The sequence below is a fragment of the Alexandromys fortis genome, unplaced genomic scaffold (assembly GCF_014885135.2).
Source record: "Alexandromys fortis isolate MF-2015 unplaced genomic scaffold, M_Fortis_MF-2015_v1.1 scaffold_0, whole genome shotgun sequence".
Classification (NCBI taxonomy): Eukaryota; Metazoa; Chordata; class Mammalia; order Rodentia; family Cricetidae; genus Alexandromys; species Alexandromys fortis.
In genome coordinates this window covers 41,180,893-41,202,393 of record NW_026067949.1, presented here as the reverse complement: position 1 = coordinate 41,202,393, position 21,501 = coordinate 41,180,893, and the positions used below count along the sequence as shown (strand labels likewise).

The window sequence follows — 21,501 nt, the reverse complement described above, 5'->3', positions numbered from 1 at the left end:
TTTAAAATTTCCATCCTTTAATTTATTCGGCTGTGTGTGGGGTGCACAGGTGGCGGGCAGAGGACATACTGCAGGAGCTGTTGGCACGCTCCTGTCACCTCATGGATTTCAGGAACTCAAGTCACATGATCAGGGTTGGCAGCAAGTGTCTTTACCTGCTGAGCCATCTTGCTGGCCCACAAGGGATGGTTTTAAAATGCAGAAAGATGACAAAAATGGTCATACATAATGCTATATATCTGCATATTTAAATCCCCAAATCTTTTCCAAATGAATGTTATAAGATACAATAACATACTTGGGTAGATTAAGTAACTTACTACAGTAAGGTGTTATCTGTATACCTTTACGGGTACAGTAAGACATAGAGGATGTTTCGAAGGGCCCCACCCTTAGACAAAAAATACCAGCAACTAAGGAATTCTCAGACCAGGATAAACAGCCTTTCTCAGTGAAAAGCCACACAATTAGCTCATTAGTTATCCGATACAAAGTAAATACATATATAAGTAACATTATACAGACTGATCATGTTATATTTTTGTATTTAGGAATGTGTGTGTGTGCATCAATAATTAAAGAAAAACGAGGTTATGATATGAGAGAGCAAGGGGGTACCTGGGAGAGGTCGATGGAGGAAAGGAAAGAAGAAAAATGACATGATAATAATTTAATTTTTATAAATTTTTTAAGTTAAGTATATGTAGGAAAGCCCTTCTTCCACAAATAGCATATCCCCCACTCTTGGAAGGGTGACTTATGTTCAATCAAACAGACCTCTTAAGTTGATCATCGCTGACTGGGACTGAGCAGACTTCTGGGGATTCTGAGGACCCCTTCGAACACTGGCCTACCTGCCTGTCACCCCACTGGGCCATCTTTTCCACCAACCCACATCTTTCCCAGCAGCTTTTCACTCACTCTGTATTTGCAAAGATAACATACCGTACAGGAAATACTATGGAAAACGGACTTTTAAAAATCAATTTGCAGAAAATACGTTTAGTTCTATCCCTGACCAGTCATAGTGGTACACTTTTAATCATAACACCCCAGGGTCAGAGGCAGGTGGATGTTTGTGAGTTCAAGGCTGACTTGGTCTACATAGCAAATTCCAGAAAAGGGCAACTTAATGAGACCTCCCTGCTTAAAAAAAAAAAAAAAAAAAAAAAATCAATAAAATTAGTTCCACCCCTACCCATTGTCTAGAACCCATGGCAATTGGAAATACTTGTATACAACACTTTAGAGCCAGCAACACTGTCCATGGAGCAACATTAGCAATAGAAAACACCTTTTCTTTCAAGGTTGGGATTTGACTCAGAAGGCAGATGACAATCCCTCAGTGTCGCACTGGAAAGAAATGGTGGTGGGATTAAGTGGCCAAAAGATAAGAACTGGCAATTAATTAGACCGGCTCTTCTGACAGTGTTACAGCCTAGACAAGCCCTGTCCATGGAGAGCACAGGTTGGAATCCAGCAGGAGGGGCACATAGAGAACTCCACTTACTCATGTGCCAAGGAGTAGCACGAAAGGTGCCATTCATTATTTGTAGCTGGCCCAGCTAACGCTTCCTCACAGAAAACAATTCAAGCAGGCAGTAAAACAACAGAACCAAGATGTGTTTAGACAGGCAAGACTGAAAGGGATGGAGCCCCTCGTGCCCCCAAACAGTACTGCTTTGATTTCTTGACTGTTGACATACTGACATTCAGATGAGTTAAATGATATGAACACACCATGAATAAGAACGCTTGGATGTGTGTGCCCATCTAACCACACATGACTTTTTGAGAGTATTAAAGGTGTGCCTTAGGCTTGGGTTTTCCTGGATAGGGGAATTCTTGGCTCCTTGCAGAAACACAGTGTTTTATAATTTTATCTGTATTTTTTTATAGCTCACCTGAAAGCTAAGGATTTAAATGCTTTGTTTGACCAGATAATCCATTTATATGATGGTATGTGTCGTTTATAACACAGTCTAAGGACATGTAATAGGCAAAAAGACAGTATATCATTCTCCATCATCAAACAGAACAAACTCTATGTCTTACCCTTAGCATAGGATCAAAACACAGCTCAGACTGGGTGAAAGCAGGGAGTGTAAAATCAGAAAAGAGGAACTTGAGATTCAAGATCCTTGGCTTGGCTTGGCAGAGCCATTAATCTCTGCCAGGGCTGGAACAAGGTCTTCCTGAATCTCCTGTTTCTCCTCCCATGGTGCTGTGCACCACCCCTCCACCACGTGCTTAGCAGGCCTTCAGCAAGTGCTGAAGGAACCGAAGACATGCCCAGATGACACCCTAGGTCTCCTTATCAAAGGTCAAGAGTCCTGGCTGCTCATTTCGTAAAGATAGCAAGCGATTTCTTCCAGAAAACCACTGTGATTTATGGAAGGCATGTGATGATCCAAAGGCAGATTATTTTTATTTTGGTACTTGATCCCATCGTAAGTGCTAGTTTTCCATTCTGTGGCTGACAATTCTCAAGCAGAGACAGGTGATTCATTATATACACTGCACTGGGAAGCTGCTTAAACCGAGGGAAGTGTCCAGCATTTCTGAGAAAAGAACTATTTTCACCATATTTTCACACTGCCCTCTTAACAACATAGAATTTAAAAAAAAAAAAAAAATCCCAGGCAATGAATAACTGTAACTAGAGTTTAATGCAACTTACAAAACAAATTGTCATACACATCTTTTCTGATTTATCACATCTAGTGTTCACTAACATTTGATTTCAAAAGAAAACAGCATCGAATTGTGTCTTATCAATAGTCATGAGTCTTAAAGACATTTCGACATCTAACTTGTAGAAGTAACCAATTTCCTAGCACTTGAGAAAGATGTCGTTGGCTGGGCTTGGGGGTGTGATGGCACCGGGGGCCACAAAGAACCCTGGCACTTTTGGTTGGCCGTCCACCTTACTCTGCTGCTGGCAGGGCACGGCTAGTAGGAAGCAGTAGAAAAAGCAGACAGCGAGCACGCAGGAAATCCAAAGTCTAGACTGCTCTGCCACAAGAGACCCGATGAGCTGCAGAATGTCATTTCACTTCTTTCAAGTAACAAAATAAATGGTGACATGGTAGAGAAATGGGCTCTGCGTCACACGGTCTCGGGATGACTTACAGGCTGCATCATGGCCCCAAGTGCAAGTCTCATCTGCGTATTAGATCAGACACGTGGAGTGGACTTAGCCTAGTCTCTGATGGGTAGAAGCTTTTCCAGTAGCAGCAATGTCTCATAGGCAACATGCTTATTTGGATAAAAGATAAAAAGATATTTGGATAAAAGTTGGACTAGGTGACCTCGGGATATTCGACAGCTGTCTCAACCCTGGGACAAACCTTGCAGATATAACTACGTGAACTTAGATCAGCACCACCAGCTACCTTAGATTCTTCTTCTATCAAGCCTATGGCTACCTCACTGGTAATTACTTGGATTTGAGCAGTGGTTCTCAACCTTCCTGAGGCTGCAACTCTTTAATACAGTTCCTCACGTGGTGGTGACCTCCAACCATAAAATTATTTCATTGCCACTTCATAACTGTAATGTTGCTATTGTTATGAATCATAATGTAAATATCTGATACACAGACTATCTGATATGCGACCCCCAAAGGGGCCATGACCCACAGGGTGAGAACTGATGGATTAAAGGAAAGGGAACACAGTAGAACACAAAGCAGAGATGCAGTATTAGGTCTCTTCCCTCATGCATTCTCATGCCCTTCATCCCACCCAGAAATATTACTTCTGCTTCCTTCAAAACAGGAAGGAGGTGGAAATCTGCACAGACTGGCAGACTGGCGTGAAAAGGGACAGGTTAGTCCTCAGTGGGAAGGGGTGGGGCCTCTTGAGGTCTGCAGTAAAATAGAGAAGCCTTGGGAGGAACAGAGGGCCCCAGGAATTACTTCTCTTATTAAAAGTGATGCTCACAAACAAAACAAAATAGTCAAACAGGACTCAAATCAAAACCCATACCCAAAACAATCATGACTATCTCTCTGCTGGCACGGGGTATGAAATTTAGCCCATTTCTTCAGAAAAAAAAAAAAAACAGGAAAAGCAGAACAAGTCTCAAATTTTCAAAATTAAGCATATGAAAAATTAAACCATATGAAGAAGTGTCTAGAAATGTTAAAAGAAAAGAAAGCATCTATGTTTAAAATATCAGCATTTCATAATTTTTAAGCTACCTTGGACAAAAAAACTATTAAGTGACATCACCCCATAACAATCAGGCACACTCAAGAGAATTAGACATGAGGAGTTAAAGATATAGATCTTCAGCCTCATTGCCACTGATCTTCATATAACATCATAAAATAACTCTTGTGACTCAATACCCTTTTTATTGAGTAGGGACCTTATTGTTACCCTGTGTAGGAGGGCTTGGTTGGTATCAGGAAGAGAAAGGGGGCAAACAACATAAAGGCTAAGGAAAACGCCAGATTTTCTGTTTCTTAGACAATTTGCAAACTTAGAAAATGAAATATTTCAGCGGCATTAAACGGCAATGCATTCACCAATATTACTGCGATATGACAAGCTTCAAAGATGTTTTTATTTCTACTCAGAAAGAGAGAAAATTTAGTTCTTGTTTGGGATGATTTACATGAAGTGTACAGCTTGCTGAATAATAAAATTAAATTTATGTAGATGAGTCCTTGAATCTGAAGCTTAGCCAAGACAAATGAGGCAGCTGATGTCACTAGCGACAATAAGGCAAATTCCGCTCAACTGCAAGCTTTACTGCCTTAGATGGTTTGTTTGTTTGCGAAAAGGTCTTGATTTGTAACTCAGACTGACTTTGAACTCACTGTTTCGTCTATGCTAAATTCAAACTCATGGTCTACATACCTTCACCTGAGTGCTGAGACCTGCACAAATTTTAGTGTCAGGTCCTCAGCAGATGCTAAACCCCACTATTAAAAGTAAGTTAAGAAGTGGTATGGGTGGGGCTGGAGAGGTGGCTCTTACAAAGGACCAGGATTTAGTTCACACAACCCTCTTGGCGCCTCACAACCTTTGGTAACTCCAGTTCCAGTGGGTAAGACATCATTCTGGCTTCTGCGAATACCACACACACATATGGTTCACATGCACACATGCAGAAAAAAACACTCATACACATAAACTAAAAATCACTATGTTTTTTTTTTTTCAAAAGAAAGAGCCAAGCAGTGGTGACACACACCTTTAATCCCAGCATTCGGAAAGCAGAGGCAGGTGAATCTCTGAGAGTTCAATGCCAGCCTGGTCTACAAGAGCTAGTTCCAGGACAGGCTCCAAAGCTACAGAGAAAGCCTGTCTCAAAAAAACCAAAAGCCAAACCAAAACAAAACAAAAAGAATGCAAGTATTGAAGTCAAATTTACGTTGCATGAGAATTACCTGGGGAGGGTATATATTTGCCTGTTTGTTACAATACTAATTTTTCATATGTTATATACGTGTTTGTCTGTTTGCTATAATACTAATTCTTCATATGGTATATATGTATTTGTCTGCTGGCTACATTAATTCTTCATATGGTATAAATGTGTTTGTTTACTATAATACTAATTCTTATATGGTATATACGTGTTTGTCTGTTATAATACTAATTCTTATATGGTATATATCTGCTTGTTTGCTATAATACTAATTCTTCACATGGTATATATGTGCTTGTCTATTTGCTATAATACTAACTCTTCATATCCATAAAAAGCAGTTAAATCGAGTCTCTGAAAATGACAAGAAGATGAGGTCTAGAGAATCAACTTTCAGAGTTCTCAGGTGAGTCTCTTGAGCCCAAGTCTGAGACACACCCATTCAAACAGTCTCCCTTTCTCCTTCACCACCACATCAACAGCTGGCCACATACCACACATGCACAGTGGGGGAAACACTGGCTGGTCACACACCACACATGCGCAGTGGGGGAAACACTGGCTGGTCACACACCACACATGCGCAGTGGGGGAAACACTGGCTGGTCACACACCACATATGCGCAGTGGGGGAAACAATGTGACTTCATCCTAGAACACAGTGATTTCTGTCCTGCCCAGGAGAGGCATCCAGTCCTCACAGTCACACGCCCCTGCTGTGTGCTTTGTCACACACACAGGATTTCAGGCCACACTGCCAGCGGAAACTAGACACTCAGGGAAGACAAACTATGTCTCTGATTGAGAAACTGGAGTCCAGGACTTCAGCAAGATTCCCTTAGAAAAAGAAGGAGGGGCAAGATACAGCAGCCTTCCATCCTTTGAAGAGCTGTGAACATATATATGAAACACCCAGCCCTAGTCCTAACACTACACAAAAATCAATTCCAGATGGGTAGAACAGTAAACGAAGACATAAAAGAACTGAAGTATGTGGGTAAATATTTTTCTAATCTTGGGGGAGAGGAAGTCTCTTTAAATATATCATGCAAACAAGAAACAAGGCCCACGAAAAGCTTGGCTGCTAAAGTTGAAATCTATACAGTCAGAGAAGCCACAGACACAGCTAAAGACATCATGGTACTAGAAAGATATTTTGTTAACTTTTCCTTAACATGTAAAAGAAAATATCCTTATTATACAGAGAGTAATGAGGAAAACCGAAATGTCCCAAAGGAGAACACGGAAGGGCACACGGAAAGAGCAGGATGGGTGGTCAGTATAAAGGTGGACAGAGATAGAAGCTCACTAAAACCACAGGAGTGGAATCACATTAAAGCAGGCCGTTCTTTTCAGCACACAGCATAACAAAAATGAGAATGTAGGGGGAAAAAAATCTGTCCTACTAGGAGTGAGCAAGTGGCTACTCCTGTCCAATATTGGTAGAAATATGAATTAGTATGACGTCTGTGATGTAATTTAAAATAAATAACAACAATTATAATCAACATATTGTAAATAATTTTTGCTAAGGATATACCCTATGTAGATAATTATAAATAATAAATGTATAGTTAATGACCACTGTATTCTTTATAAAAGAGAAAACTGGGACAAACTGAAAATATGTTTATTAAATAAATTATAGTGCATACATATTCTAGTGCATATCACTAGAATTATGCTAAAGAACCTATTAAAGGAGAAAATATCCATGAAACATAACTTATAAAACATAAATATGTAATCTCATTTACATAAATTCCTATATGTTTATCTACATATGTATGATATTTTACAACACATATAAAAAGATATAGTGAAAATGTCATACTAGAGAAGCTATTTCCAAAATATCCATAAGCTAAAAATGAAATTTACCCTTCACATTATTTAGGACCCCCAATTTTATCCAAGTGGTTATAATTTTCTGATCACCAATAAAACAGAGTTGATAAAGGTCTTTCTTATAAAAAAATACTAATGACTTAATTTCTACCAACTAAATTTAACTCAGAACTTGTAAAGCACATTTTTATTTGTGTGAAGAGAGAAATGCATTCACATATCTCTGTTCAGGTTTGTGGAGCGTGCGTGTATATGTGTATACACATTTGTGAAGGGGTGCGTATTCACATATGTATGTTCAAGTGAGCAGAGTGTGTGTGTATATGTGTATACACATTTGTGGAGGGGTGCGCATTCACATATGTATGTTCAGGTGAGCAAAGTGTGTGTGCAGATGTGTATGCACGTGTGTGGAGAGGTGTGCATTCACATATCTATGTTCAAGTTTGTGTAACATGCGTGCGTATGTGTATACATGTGTATGGAGGGGTGCGCCCTCCCATATCTATGTTCAGGTGAATGGAGCATGGACGCAGATGTGTATACATGTATATAGAGACCAATGGTTGCCATCAGGAGTCTTCTCTGAGAACTCAGCACCTTATTCACTGAGGCAGGGTTTCTTAGCTTAGCCAGACCACACGAATTTAGCTACTCTAGTTAGATGCTTGCTCTAGGGAAGATCCTGTCTTGGCCATCAGAGAGTTACAATTACAGAAGGTTCGCCATGTCCTACAAGCACTATGTGGGTTCTTCAGATCTGATCTGTGGTCCTCAAACTTACAGGACATGTACTTTAGCCACCGAGACATCTTCCTAGCCTGTAAAGCATGTTTTCAAAGTTAAAGTTCCTTTCTGGCATCACGGGTAAGCAAGATGGACTCCTTCCTTTGTGACTAAACAGGCGTGCTTACTTTGGCTGAGTGAAATATCAACTTGTTTGGTCCCCACAGACTATTCCTGTTCCACATGCTGAAGCCAGCCTATGCCACTGTACAGATCAACACGTTTCTACTTCTCCTACTTCTAAAGGAAAGGGATTTTGTGCCAAAGAGCGACCGTCAGACTGGAATTGCTGTCCATTTCTCAGTAAGTTATCAAGCCGTGTCATTCCTGCCGCTGTAACCACACACACGTGACGGGCACTGCAAAGGAGTACCTTTCTCACCAACATAGGAAATTATACTTTTCTGACTTAAGCAGATTGATGAAAACGGCTCAGCACAGCAGAATGTTAAAATAAAGCCGCAAATTTGGAGATGCCAGCTATAAATGTTCCTTATTATGAGACAAGTTCTCTTAAAATGTGCTCTGTTAGGTTCCATAAATATCACAAAATTCACAGAATGCTAAAAATCTTACTGCATTCTTTCACTGAAAAATTTCACGTGAAAATAGGATTATATTTACTCCTGGAAAAAAATTAAAATGGCTTTCTTCCCTCAGTCTTCACTCTAGACTATACTTAGTCATTCACAATCAAGTGGAGACTTACATCAAAGTACATTTTCTGTAAGCTACAGATGATCAATTCTTAAACAACATGGGACTTACCACACAACATCAGAGTCTTCTTGACACTAATATCTTCCTCAAAGACTAAGTAATGACTCACTTTGTTATCAAAGAAGTATTTTCTTTATAGTACTGCTGAGTGTTGGGCTTTGTCCAATGCTAATCACGTGCTCTACCACTGAGCTATTTCTTCAACTCTTATTTTACTTTTATTTGGAGATAGAGTCCTGTTAAGTTGCCCAAGTAGGCCTTGAACTTAATCCTCCTGCTCAGACTCCTGAGTAGCTAGAATTATAGGCCTATATCATCAGGCCCAACTCCATCTACTAACTCTTGGAATGAAAACTCTTACTTTCAATAAATTCCAGTGGAATATATTCATATGTTGATATTTAATAATTAAATAAAAGCATCTAAATAAACAGGGCAATATGCTTGTTCTATCACCAAGGATGTAAATATGACATCAGTATGCACGGTGTCATGGCTTAGTTATGAAGGAGTTGAGATTTCAGAAAAGTGAGGCAGAAAACTGTTTCTTTACCATACAGCAGGAAAACTAATGCATCAGCTTAATGGGAATTACCAAGAAGAATAAGTGATACTACTCCCAAACCAGGAACTTATGCATCTCAGCACTGGGAAAGAGAGAAACGGGCACAAGCTGAGGTTGGATTCTACTGGAATGTAAGGTTGACTCTTGGCAAAGTAGTCCAGTGTCTTCAGGAGACCCAAGATAAACTATAATTGCCCACATTTATCTTTATCATAAATCTGTAACTAACTTCTCTGTAAGCCCTAGCATCTTCTAAAAGCGTCCTGGCTGGCAAAATCTATATGCTGACAATGGGGAATATATGCAGCCATTTGTGCTAGCATTACAGTTTAATCATACTGGCAGTCGGTGTAGGTTCAAACTGCTTTATTTTGAATGCAGTTTCATGAGAACTTATCTTTGCTACTTCAAGATGATCTGTTTCTAGTGACACACAAACACATATACACACATATATAATTATGCACATATATATATACAAGCATATAAATAGACAAGTTACATATGTATATATTTGACAAATAGATGTTATTATAGATGAAGATAAAGATAGATAAAGATAGATGATAGGTAAATACATCAATATATAAATATATAGATAGATAGCATCAGTCCTAAAATTAATGACTGAAAACAAATTCTTGTCTTCAAGCATGCCAGACCTCCTGAACAGAAGCTGGCAGGAGAGTACGCTTAGACAACACTCATGCAGTGAGTCATCTGTGTTTTCACAACATGTTTCTCCCCAGCACCCATGTCTATTTGTAGCCTGACAATAAAGGACCTATCCAAGCCATCTCTGAGCCGTCTGCCTTAAAAGCAAGGACGCTGCTCTCAGCAGGCTCGCTGGAGCTGCCTGTGCTATGGAGATTAACCTGCTGCCTTTTTTGTGAAGGATAAGATATAACTGCAGTTACCCAAGTTTGCCCAGGGATTTCTACAAGGTCTTGGTCCTATGTTTAGAAAGATAAATGAAGGGAGAGGACTTGAATCCTTACACAAGCCTATTATATACCACCGCTGGTACCCTGCAGGGACACAGAAGGAGGTTGCTTCCATGAATAGTCTGGATAAAAGTCACCTCTCTCTACCTCTCATCTCTCTCTACCTCCAGAATACAAAATTCTATATATCTAACATGTGATAGGCACTCCTCCATAAACATGTGCAAAAAAATCAGTTAAATCTGTTATACACCTATGAGATGACCTAATACATATCACCAAATCCACAAAATATTCCATTGTCTTAATATCAAGTCAAAGTGACTTCTGTCAGAGGATAAAAATATTCATAAGGTAAGGTTCACACCTTGCAGTCATGAGATTCTCTTCAACATGTCAAACCAGCTCCCTAGTTCTTAAAACAGAACAAAAACTACTACTTATTAATTTTCCAGTTCAACAAATATGTATTACTAACCATTAATTTCTACCCTCCCTTATTAAGGGTTCTGCCACCCACTGTGACTCCTGCACGCCATCTAGAAGGACTTTGCCAGTACAGCTTTAAAAGTAAGAGGCCTCATATGAAAAGAAGTCAAGTATGTTCTTCAGTGTTTTCATTCACAGAAATCTTTAAAAAGTCAACTATATTCATAGGTTCAACAAAATTATCAATGGAGGTTACAAAATCTATTAATAAAATAATCAAAGAATGTCCAAAAATATCCTCATGAGTCTGTATAACTTAGAGTTGGCAACTTCCCCTTCGACAAATGTTTGGGGGCAATGCATAACACATGGATGCTCTAACCCATCCATGCTTCTGACAACTTCAGAACCCAGAGAAAGTCATACATAACAGAGGAAAATCCATGACACCCACTTTTATTATACAACAAAGTCTACTACCCAATGGCTCACTCAAATAGGAACTGTTTCATACAAAATTTACCATAATTCACTTGGACAAATTTCTCCCCTGGTCTTAGATGCTACTTCCTAAGAGTAAATCCCGGGTGGAGATTTGGCTAACGGAGCACTTTTTCACTGTGCCAGAAAGTTTTCTGTCACACTGACATCAATAATATCATCTGAGAGGAGGGAACCTCAAGCAAAACAAGGCCTCCAGAAGATCTGGTTGTAGGCAAACCTGTAGGGCATTTTCTTAATTAGTAATTGATGGGGGAGGGGAGTGTCCAGCCCACTATGGGTAGGGCCATCCCTGGGGTGGTGGTTCTGGGCTCTGTAAGAACACAGGCTCATCAAGCCAGAGGAAGAAGTCAGCAAATGTTCCTGTCCTGACTTCCTCCAATGATGAACAGTGGTGTGGAAGTGTAGACCAAATAAACCCCTTTCTCCCCAAGTTTCTTTGGTCATATTGTTTCATCACTGCAACAGAAATCCTAGCTAGGACACGCAGCATGCCCATGGCCCTGAGGTCACTCTTCAGCATCACCCCCACCACACACACACACACACATACACACTTAAATTTAAACCTCACAAGATTGTAAAGAAATGTACACACAGGAAGTATTACGACGTCACCCTTTCAATGAGAAGAATGTCCACGGGGGAAGGGGGAAATAAATTCTTTTAAGATATTTCAGCACAAGCAGACCACTATATCTCCTAACAAAAGGTGGTTTTGTTTCAGACATCTGCTCAAAACCAGACAGTGCGTCCCTCAAACATCATCAGAGCAGTTTTCTTGTTCAGTGGACAGCAATCAACACAGAAACAACTTGTCAATGCACCAAGAATATGTCTCTTTGGATGCTCAGCCATCAGTGATGTATCAACATACATCCTTTCCTTGAAAGGCTTGAGAATCATCCAGAAGAGGAGAAGACTGTCAGCCAGAGGTTGGAAGAGCTAACTGGCGTAAACTGAAACCCTCTTTAAAAAAAAAAAAAAAAAAAAAAAAAAAAAAAACCACGACTGCTGAAATCAGGAACCCAGTGCAGCTGCAGTTGCCCACTTACTACTTGTACTAGGTCAAGCCTTCCAATAGGCTAGCACGGAGACAGGAGGATGCAGGAGCCTCCATGGGAGGAGCTGCTCACAGTGGAGGGAGATTGTGAATCATTATGGACCGGGGTAGGGAGAGTCAGTTGCGTTTAAGGAAGTGAGCGCTGGTAGGCCAACCATGCTTCAATAGTTGGCTCCACACCTGAGTAAAAAGACAGCACAAACTGGGTCTAGAGATAGAGGTCACAAAGTTGGGGGGTGGGGAGTGCATAGCAGCAGTGAATCTGGGAGGGGTTGAGATGAGGAAGGGATGACTTTGACCAATATACAATGTATGTACTTCTGAAATTCTCAATAAAAAAAAGCAAAGGTAGAGCCAGTAATATAATAGGTGTTTAACAGTAAAATGTTTATTTATATAACAAGGGGAGGGGGCTAATAAAAAGCTGAAGTCCTTACAAATACATTTTATAAATGCCACCGCTTTCTTTGATTTTTCTTGGCACATGGCTGTATGGGCCAGCTTTATGCTGGCCTCAAGGTGCTTCCTCAGTCCTTTCTTTTCTGCTGGTTTCCTAAATGATTCGCTTTACGTGAGCAGCGTGTTGGAACCTGGATGAACTGCTGCCCGGCTTTAATCTAGGTCAGAGCTTATGAAAACTGTGTTCCTGCTACAGTTCAGATGTTCATCCCTGTCTTAGGAAAGGGGATACCCATGGCAGGGATGGCAGCAAAACTCCCTTCCTGTACTTCGGCTTGTCTCTGCATCCCATGCCGGGGGTGACAGAGAGATTCGTGTTCTCTGGCCAGCAAAATGGTAGTTTCTCAAATGCTAAGCAATGGCAATACTTGAGGGCTACAAGCTGTCATCGAGTATGGATTTCAGTGCGCCTTTGAACGTCAGAAAACGAAGCAACATTCCATACACAACCACATGAGAAGAAACAACACGTGGTACTTGCCTCTTTCCCAGAAGCCTCAGCGTTTAAGGGTCCCTACACTGGGAGGAAGCCCAAGCTATTCTTGTAGAGAAGTCATGTAGAGCGTCCCTAGAACCCAGCTGCCTCAGACACTCTAGCCTAGGCATTTTGGAGGAGAAGCCATCAGACAACTTCAAACTCTGTCGCCATCTAACCCTGATGTGTGTGAAGGGGAAAGAAAGAAGCATCAGCTGAGCCCATCAACCGCCACAACCAGGAAATGTGATAGAAAACGGTAGCTTTATATAATAGATAAGCATTCTTGACCTAAAATTTGATTGTGTAATTCCACCCCTCCCCATACTTGATTCCACAAAAGTGGTATCATCTCTATCTTATCTTTGTGTCTAGAAAGGACTCTCTAGAACAAAAATATTTACTGGAGTCCAAGAAGAAATGTAACGAAAATAACTTGCGGGAATTAGCTACATTTACAAACCAAGAAGTTGGCCGGCGGCACATGTGATGCCATGTTGAACACATGGGCAAGCAAGCGCAAGAGCGGAGTTTGGAAGGGCGGAGCTCGGAAGGGCTTCAACTGGGTTCAGCTCCCTTCCCTGTGCCTTCAGTAACTTGTAGGATGCCTACTGTTTCTAACGCCAAGATCAACTTTAAGTCATTTCTTCACACGGTGCTCTAATTGACTGGGCTAGCGGTCTATGGCATCTTTTCTCTTATTAAAACTGTAGCAATTATTGATGTGCAAGAAAGGCAAACACCACCTTTCATAACCAACAAACTGTGGTTATAATTAATGTTATAACATTAACTCAGCCAGGTTCCTTACAGCTCAGTGAGAGACAGTCCAGGAGTAGAAGAAACAGCTCTGCTAAAGCTGAATTCTACTGGCAGGCAAGCAAATCCAGCCTTGGGCAAACCACTCCATTGCTTGATACATGGATTTGCTCACGTTAGGCCAGGGGCAAAGAGTCAGGTAATCACACATCCCCAGAGAGTGTGAGCACCAAATGAAACCAAATGTGGCCCAGACATTCCAGATCCAGGGAGCTCTCAACCTTGTGCACCACACAGAACCCGAGCAGCTGAGACGCTTTTGCCCAAATAGAATTGTAGATTCTCATTTCCTCCCCTTCTTTTCCCCACTTGTGACTCAAGCCAGATTTCATCGAGCTATTTTTGTAATTACTAACATGCTGGAAATACAGCAGCGAGCCAGAAGCGCAGTAAAATGCAGCATCCAGCAAAAGAAAGAAAAATCACGCTGAGCAACTGAGAGGCCATCTGCTGCTCGTAGAGCGGCAGGGGTGAGAGGGACAATTGGCGCCGGACTATTTGCGTCCTCTCTCACATCAGACCCACCTGCATGTTGTCGGTGGCATCCCCGAGCAGGCCCCCGAAAGTGATGGCGTTGGTTACCGTTGCCAGGTAGATGAAGAGAATTGCCGAAAGAGCCTGAATGTTTAAAGCATCGTAAAAGTCACTGGCAAAAAATGGTGCTTTCCTCTTTATGTCCTTAATTAATCCACCGCAGAACCTGGGGCGGGAGAAAGCAAACATGTGATCCAGTATAAGAGAAACAGCCGTCGAGTTCATCAAGACGTAATTCACAAAGCTGCAAAGAATTTGGACTTTAAATGCTTGAGACAATGACAAGAAACTATATAAGATGCTCTCATTTAGATGAGACAGGGAAGAAAAAAAAAACAACGTGGAGACATTCATCTTGTTCTGTCTGTCTCTTTTCAGTTACCAGAATAGGTCTAACATTCCCCAAAGATCATCCCGTTGTTCTTTAGACGACAGCACTGAGTAGATAAATTATAGTTTTCCATTCTCCAAAGACAGTGCACACCTCATAAGGCCTCATAATGTCATTTTATGGAGACCTGTGAGATGCACTCACTCTGCCATTATTCTCTCCTGGGGACACAACATTGAACCACACAGGCTCTGAAGCTCTGACCTCATGGAGTTTCCTCTTGGGAGCAGAGGGCAAGATAAATAAGTAAGCAAATAAAAATCAAGGAGAAATGAAATGGAGGTGGGAATTCCGTGGTTCTAGGGGAAAAGCATTGGGCCTCTGAGAAAGTGAATTTGAAACAAGGACCCAAAGTGAAGAAGGCATACAGGTGTATGGAAGGCAAAGACACGGGCAGAGCCCATGCACCAGCCTGCTCGTCTTCCACCAGAACCTCTGAAGCAGCCTTCCTCGTGCAGGGTGTGACGTCTGTGCAAGGCGCCCCTCCCTAAAGCCTGCCACCTTGTTCTCAGCTGTGCTGAGTACCCTGCTTCTGTATCCTTGATAGACAGTGGGTTATGCAGCTACTAAATGAATGTGGAAAATGGGGAGATGAGACACTAAAACAACAGTTGGATGGATTCCAAAATATCAAATTCCATAACTCCTATCTCAGCTGTAAGCTGGAAGTGACAGGGTTATTCCTTGTCATAAAAACATAAAGAACTGCAGGCAGGCACTGGTTAATGACATTGAGATCTATGATGGACTGCATATGTGATGATGGTCTCATACGGTGATGATGGGGCTGGGGCACCATTAGATTCGATAGTGTTCTCCAGTAAGAATCTCTCCTTGTGATGCCATGGTGCTATGCTGCCTTAAGTAAACCTACTCTACAGGGAGGTATATAAAAGCATATAATTGCATGTATACATAGCTGTTAGCAGTCCGTACATTTGATACACTATAGCTTTTATTGCTACTTTAGTGCATACTCTTTCTACTTATAAACATAAGTGTATATAAAACAATACTCCCTGTTAAGCTGGCAATAGCCTCATAGTGCCATCTTTATCTTATCATTTGGCTATATCAAGAGGTCACACTGAACAACTGGTTAATGCCTTTAGATTTCTGTAAGTAAGCCAAGATGTTTGCCTGATGTCCAAATATCGTAAAGAGAGATCTAGACTATGTCACATCATCAGGCAATACATAAGGTTGGGAGGTTCTTATCCTTCAGTCTTTCAGAAGGGAAATAGTTCTTTTTCACTTTATGAGAGAAACGCAAGTGGGTCACCAGCAGAAGGAAACAATTTGATTTCATTCAGATTCAATGGCATACTAAAATGACATTTTTTTAATCCTGCAGAGATTTCCACATCTCCATGAAAAGAGCATCCTATGAAAAATTTCACTTAACTCGAAATGCAAAAAGATCATCTACTAACAGAGAAGGGATCACAATGAGAAGTCAAATGAAAGGTTCTCGAGACTCAGAAGCCTCACTGAGGACAAGGAGATGGGGTAGGGACCCACAGGCCACCCCTTTCCACAGCCTGTTACACACTTGGGAGCAGATGTTCAGGGAAGGGATGGAATGAGGAGAGCCACACAGGAAGCCTGGTCAGTCTTCAGTCAGCCCTACTACCCATCCTCACCTGCCGTCAACACAACCTTTACATCATCCTACCAGCTGGTCCACTGGCCACACTGTCTAGACGCCAAAGTCTCCTAGGTGCTCCGTGCCTCGGTCCCCTTTCCTAACTCACACCCATATAGACTGTCTCTCACCTGCTTTCATACTTCCCTTGAATGTTATCCTTAGCCACAAGGCCCACTCCAATCCCTCTGTCTAAAAATATACTACTTCTTATCAACCAAGGGCCTTTTCTTGCTTCATTTTCCTCATAAACCCATTGGTCCATTTACTCATTTGCTTAAGATTTCTCATCCATCTCTACACAGTAAAGCCACATGGCCAGCAATGATACACTGGTGACTCTCTAGCTGCTGTGACGAGTATTTGTTGGCTGAACAGATGAACAAACCAGTAAATGAAATACTGAAAGTGAATGCAGAACAAGGAAGGGAAATTTAGATCTAAGGAAAACCTTATCACGAATGGCAAAAGGTTCCATCAGTTACCGGCCAGTTCTCTGTAGCTCTTCACAATCACCGTGTCCTCCTCCTCCGTGTCCTCCATCATGAGGTGTATCCCCATTCATCTGAACATTCTCTCCACCCGAGTACATATTCTTTCTATGAAGGACAACGGGTGAAAGTAGAGATTAGTTTATCATGTTCATTTGCTTCCATGGCTGTATTATGCTTATAGACAAACACACACAGAGAGAGGCCTTCTCAGAAAAATAGCGTGATTTCTTATTCTTTGCTAACAGACAACTCTTGAAGTGTTCTATCTACAGGCGAGACAAATGGCTGAGTGAACGGAATTTAACTTATTTCACATTTATAGGAACAAAACAGTTTCACCTGGGCAATGACAGATTTCCAGGAAATGGTTTCTTTTCAATTTCTCTACCAAACTGCTTCACCTGCTAAGTCTACAAGGGCTCTTCTTGAGTAGAGTGATCTTTCCACAGACACAGACAGAAAGTCCCCAAAACGTCCCCCAAAGAACACCGATTGACACTTTCCAACATCAGGCACTAAAGGGCATCAGAGCATCTGGCATTTACCCTCCAGTGTCAAGTCAATCTAAGCCAAGGCATAGCCGAAACTCATTTGAGGCAGAATGTCTGCAGAGAGCTACAATTATCAAAACATGGCCCTACCTGTTTTACAAATGCAACCTCCTCAGGGCTTGGCACTCCCTGAATATTGCCAAGCACATAGCTGCTTACCTTTTGTCAGATGATGGGAGACTCTTTGGAGGTTCTATCCTGATTGCTGGGTCCCATTCCCCAGGTGGAAGGACAATGACTTCGTCTAGGAACTCATCAATGCCAGCAATCAGGTCGTGCCGATCTTTTGCTTTGTAAGCGATGTCATGAAACACCTGAATAGCGAGAGATGCGCTGATCAACCGAGGGAACTTTCTGAATGGCTCCCAACACATCACAGATGAGTAACATAACCCACAGAACACTCTGGCATCCCCTTAACTCCACTCTCATCTTCCCCTCTATTCAGTCAATTGAGGGGTACAGGCTATGATCTCAGTGTCAAAGCAGAGGCTTGAAGACAGGGAATTTTAAGTATTTTTTTTTCATCAAAATTCTCCCAATGGCTGTGAGAGTCAGATGAAAACATTTTCAAGATCCCTACTGAAGGCCATTCCCTGAATTAAAAATGACTGGAAAACCAACTGTGAAATCCAGTAAAAACAAGCTCATGCTGACTGTTAGACTCAGGATGAGACTCACTCACTGCTGCCCCCTCACCATGTGAGCTAATCTAAAAGGAAGAAGAAAGCCTGGGTTATATTAGCAGAAAGGAATAAATAAGTGCCCATCTGCCTCCCTTTTAGCAAGGTAATATCTACTTCACCAAAGGTAGTGGGGGTGGGAGTGAATGATAAATATTCCTCATTGTCTTGGGCATTTGAACACTTAGTCTCCAGTTGGTGGTGCTGTTTAGGGATGTTTAGGAGGTGTAGTCTTTCTGGAAGAAGTATGCCACAGGGGGCAGCTTTGAGATGTTAAGGTCTCACTCTATTTCGAGTTTTCTTCTCTGCTTTGTGCTTGAGTTTGATGATACAAGCTCTTAGCTTCCCGTAACTGCCACCTGCCACCATGCCTTCCCATGGAAGTGGTGATGGACTCTTATCCCATGGAGATAAAAGCCTATTTTTTTTTCCATTTTTCTATAAGTTGCCTCGATCACGTTGTTCTACCACGGCGACATAAAGGAAACTCATACAGACAGCAGAAGTTTCCCATCTTTGGCTCACATCAGAGAAGGGCTTCCAAAATGGCACTGAACCCCTTTTCTCGGCACCCATTCTTCTCATTGAGCTGACCTGAAGGTCTGCACAAAGTCAAACCTCCAATACTTTGTAAGTTAATATTATTTTTAATCATCCAAAAAAGAATATGGTCCCCACTCAACACCCTCAACCTATGCTGAGACTTTCTACTGCATTGCTTCTCCCAGAAAACCATTTTTAAGAGCTGTCAGGCAAGTAACACTGGTTTGGGAGTTCTGGGGTAGAGCAGAAGGCAATCTACAGGGGAAGGACTTCCTCCACAGCAGACATAACCCTCTCTCTCCTAATTTTCTCTGGCAGATAAGAGTCAGAAATATACCTCCCCAGCCAAGCTGGCCAGTAAATATTGGTAGGTTTCAAACAATGAGATGTAAGAAAAGAAAAGCTGTAAGACGCCTGGTGAAAGAGACCCTCATCAATATCACAAAGCCATTCTGTGCCCATTGCATGCGGGCCTAAAGCATCCCTAATTTATATCAGGTAAGAACTTTAAAAGAAAATAACGATCTTTAAACCCCCCAAATTAAATAAACCACCCAACTACAATGAGGACTAAATGTATCCTTGAGGGAGACAGCAGAACTGTGCGCCACACTCTTGCCCTCAGAGGAAAGCAAACAGCTGAAGAGCCAGGCAGAACTTCCATACCCCAGGGGGACAGAGCCTCCACCTCTACACTCAACAGGAAAATCCGACAAATTGGGGCATGGCACAAGAGTAAAATACTTGAGAAACAGCCAAGTAGAAAGACTAGAAAGCACAAACTGACGTTCTCATGTTCCAACAGCATTTCTCCCACTACAAGACTAGCTCAGACTTTTCTCACAACTAAATATGCTTATCACTACGAAAGCTGCTGTAAGTGTGGATGCAATGTCAGCCCAAAGTACCTGATGCACTATAGATTAACCTCCCCACCAGACATAAACCATAAAAACAAATACATTCTGATGCATAAGAGAAATGCATCACCTAATTTATTATACATTATTTTATAAAAGTCATCATTTCTGAAATAATATAGCATAGGGACATGAGTTCAGAAAATTGATAAATTAGACATTTTAAGAGATAAAGTTAAGATGATGACTCTGATCTTATTCAGCAATACTTCAACATCAGTTTTAATAACTGAAAATCCATAGGATTGAAACAAGGTACCTGCATATTGGTTGCTTCAGACAGTAACAATTTGTTGGTGTTGGTGTTGGCACTCAAAATCCTCTTTGTTAGCCATTTTTTTGCAATATACAGTCAATTGCTCTTAATTATTATTGCTCTACTGTGCCTCAGAGTATTCCAAAGTGTATAACTGAATTAAAACATCGCACAGCAACCAAGAAATAGGAAAACCAAATGATATTCATTTATTTCATTTTGAAGAAATTTAGAATAGTTTCTAAATAGGTTTGCTTAGAAAAAAAAAGAAGGAAATGCATTTTGTGTTAGACTCTAACACAAAAACAAAGCCCAGGCCTTACTTGTTGGAAGCTACTCTACATAAGGGAGCTCATTTTACACAAATGACTGAGTGTCATTCTGTCAAGAGCCACATAACTATAACTGTAATGAACCATGGCAGTCAACTGGCAGTTTAGACAGATACAATCAAGATGATCCCGGATCCCCCTGCCCCGCTTCCCTACCTCATCAGACATCAAGGTGGCGATGGCTCTTCCAATCTCGTGGTAGGACTTGGCTTTCCCCTTTGGACCTAAGAGAATGAACAAGAACCTAATGGAGAAGGAGAGAAGCAAAGGCTGTAACATTGCATTAAATGAAGAAATTGTTTTCTTTAATCCATGACAAGCTCAGTTGTAGTGACCCTCTGTATTATGCGTGTGCCCAAGTACGTGCATGTGTGTGTGTGCCTGAGGAAGCCACAGGCCAGCTGTCTTCCTGAGTCGCTCTTCCCCTTAGTTTTGGAGACAGGGTCCCTCGCTTAACCTGGAGCTCACAGACGTAGCCTGACTAGCAGCCCAGCAAGCGCCAGGGGTCCTCCTGTCTCTGTTTGTTCAGCCCTAGGATTGCAGGTACACGCCACTGCACCTGGCTTGTTACACTGCTGTTGGCCAGAATTTGAGGTCTCATGTTTGTAAAACAGACTTTACAGGACTGAGTGATCTACCTCGCCTCTAGAACTCACCTTTAAAATAAAGAAAGATCTGATGCTAAGGGACAGGAAAGCCATTCTTTTCCACTTCCACGTGGCATTACTGAGTTAATCTGAAGGCATAACAGAAACCTAAAAGCTTTTTCTTCATTGAGCAGGAAAAGGTTTACATATAAATGTCACAGTTTGCTGATCTCGACATTTTAAATGGTCTGTTGTTTTCATTTCTACTGACTTTGGGATCCGTGGTACAAATTAACTACAAAGACTTAGTCTATTTTTTTGATTTCTCTGACTTTCCCGCACCCAGCATGGGCTGAAATACATGCTCTCCTCCATATTTTAGGAAGTGTTGCTATTCAGATGAGTGGGATTAAGTGAAAACCAAACCTTCCCAAGTAAGCCCTGAAAAGAAGGAGAAAGAAATGAGAGAGAGAGAGAGAGAGAGAGAGAGGGAGGGAGGGAGGGAGGGAGAGAGAGAGAGAGAGAGAGAGAGAGAGAGAGAGAGAGAGAGAGAGAGAGAGAGAGAGAGAGACAA

At 41.5% G+C, this 21,501-nt stretch overlaps 1 protein-coding gene across 7 annotated transcripts in view; it reads right to left on the bottom strand.

Moving 5' to 3' along the window:
- Window positions 1–21,501, bottom strand: part of Slc4a4 (solute carrier family 4 member 4) — a 339,097-nt gene that overhangs the window by 87,909 nt on the left and 229,687 nt on the right. For 2 of the 7 annotated variants that reach the window (XM_050149682.1, XM_050149678.1), the window contains exons 11-12: window positions 17,047–17,160; window positions 14,517–14,691 (exon numbers count right to left, since the gene is read on the bottom strand). The exons of 2 other annotated variants lie outside the window; for them this stretch is intronic. In XM_050149682.1, coding sequence (XP_050005639.1) covers window positions 14,517–14,691; window positions 17,047–17,160 — 289 coding nt within the window. Of the gene's footprint in view, window positions 1–14,516; window positions 14,692–17,046; window positions 17,161–17,765; window positions 17,921–20,496; window positions 20,585–21,501 lie in introns of all 7 variants that reach the window. 3 more of the 7 variants (XM_050149681.1, XM_050149679.1, XM_050149680.1) reach the window with 3 other exon arrangements.